Below are 1,840 nucleotides of genomic sequence, written 5' to 3'. Positions count from 1 at the left end.
TAATGAGGGTTCTTGTCAATTTGTTCAATAACTTGAGCCATTTACGTTTGGATCAAGACAAAAATTGATGTATGTGTTTTTTTTGCTATGGATAAGTAATGAAATTATCTAGTTTCTCAAAAAAAAAAAAAAAAAAAAACCATGGCTTGCCTGCGATACTCATTTGTTGCAAATTTTGTATAGCAGTTTGTTAGTTCGCATCATTGGTTTGGTATGGAACTTTTAATTGACTTGGAGTACGGCTGTGCAAGCATTCATAATACAATGTGATATTTTCTCTAGATTTTGATATTGTAACCAAAACTATTTTGTTAGTACTCCATAGAACTATATATAGCTTAGTTTTGTAAAATCAATTTTGCGTCTCAAACTCATCGTCGTGATTTTTCTTTCTATCTGATTAGTTTCACCGCATTATCACTTCTAGCTACAGCTATTGCACATGTTCTTAGAATCTTTTGTTACCTTAGTGTTGAGGATTTTTATATTCCCTAACCATGAATTAGAACATATAATTTTTTTGCACCTAAACTGTAGTTAAAACTTGACTGGTTTAGGTTTTTTCAGTTTCTTGAACTCATGATTGTAAATTAGTTAAAACTTGACAGGTTAAGTTTTTTCAGTTTCTTGAACATATAATTTTTTTTGCACCTATTTTGCAATGCTTTTTTTTTTTTTTTCAATTTGTAATTAACTATAATTGACAAAAAAAAAACATTGCAATTATGGTTTGGCACTTTCATTAGGTCGAGGTTGGTGAGTACAAATTTTATAGCCGTACTCTTCCTTTCCACCCTTGGACCCGAATCCATTAGTATGTTTCAAGTGTAATAACATTGATGCCTGCAATTACAGAGATTGAGTTACTCGATCAGGAAGAAGTTTGAGCTAGTTACTTTGAATGAGAAAAGATATATAGATATCCTAGCATAGGTAATATAATTACTACTGAAATCGAAATCCCAAAATAACATACCTTTACGTACGAACAGATGAGTTCAAAGGAAGAACAGAGAAGATAACACCGCTCTGGCCATTCGCACTAGTAGACTAGCAAATAATTCGGGTCTTTTAAGAAAGTTAACGCAGAAATTACTCCTAATGAACTTAAATGCTCAACTCTGAAAAGTTGAGTCACAATTCACCTTATGAGAAGATATTGATGCAGGTTTTGAGTCAAACATTATCTGGCCAGAACTCCCTACAAAAGGCGCGCTCAAATTCCTTCTCTTGCAATCTTTTTTCCAACTCCTGCATCTTCGTCCTCTTCTTTGCTGCGAGTCGATATTCCTTGGTTTCTGAACGCAGCTTCTTCTTCTGTAATTTGTCTGCTCCCAGGCCCAGTTTATTATTCTTCACGTAGGTTGCTACAGGCTCCAACCTTCCCTGCTCAGAAATCCCAAGACCAGTTCCCTCTTTCCAACCTTGTTTCTTCAAAAGCCGAAAACCTATGTTGGATGAATTAATGGTTGTTAATGAACTTGAAACCGCCATGTCGTTCCTGCTTCTACTTTCTAACCAATTGGTGAAGTTATATGTGTCTATTATTGCCAAGAATCCAGACTACAAAAGGTTTGGATAACGACGAAGAACCCCTAGCTAGTAACTAATTAGATAATACTGTTTGATTAAGTTTCCTATTTTCCATTGGATTAGTTTCTTTGTTGGTTCTTTTTTTTAGCAAATTACCCATAAGGGTCTTATGTTATCACTTAAGCCACCATATGTTTTTATCCTTCATGAAGCAACCAATAAAATATAAGAAATATCAATATTTAAAAAATCTCACCACGGCTTTTATTTTCCATTATTTAAGAAAATACCACGGCATCCAAACAAC

The 1,840-nt window shown here is 34.0% G+C and overlaps 1 protein-coding gene across 1 annotated transcript; it reads right to left on the bottom strand.

The window, feature by feature from the left end:
- Positions 1-723: 723 nt before the first annotated feature.
- Positions 724-1,528, bottom strand: LOC112201341 (G patch domain and ankyrin repeat-containing protein 1 homolog). Its single transcript, XM_040519621.1, has 2 exons — positions 977-1,528; positions 724-843 (listed from the first exon to the last, which is right to left on the bottom strand). Exon 1 carries the CDS (start codon positions 1,492-1,494, stop codon positions 1,177-1,179), a length of 318 nt encoding a protein of 105 aa, XP_040375555.1. The 5' UTR covers positions 1,495-1,528; the 3' UTR covers positions 724-843; positions 977-1,176.
- Between the last annotated feature and the right edge of the window lie 312 nt (positions 1,529-1,840).

The sequence above is a fragment of the Rosa chinensis genome, chromosome 5, assembly GCF_002994745.2.
Source record: "Rosa chinensis cultivar Old Blush chromosome 5, RchiOBHm-V2, whole genome shotgun sequence".
Classification (NCBI taxonomy): domain Eukaryota; kingdom Viridiplantae; phylum Streptophyta; class Magnoliopsida; order Rosales; family Rosaceae; genus Rosa; species Rosa chinensis.
This window is presented reverse-complemented; position numbering and strand designations above follow the sequence as displayed.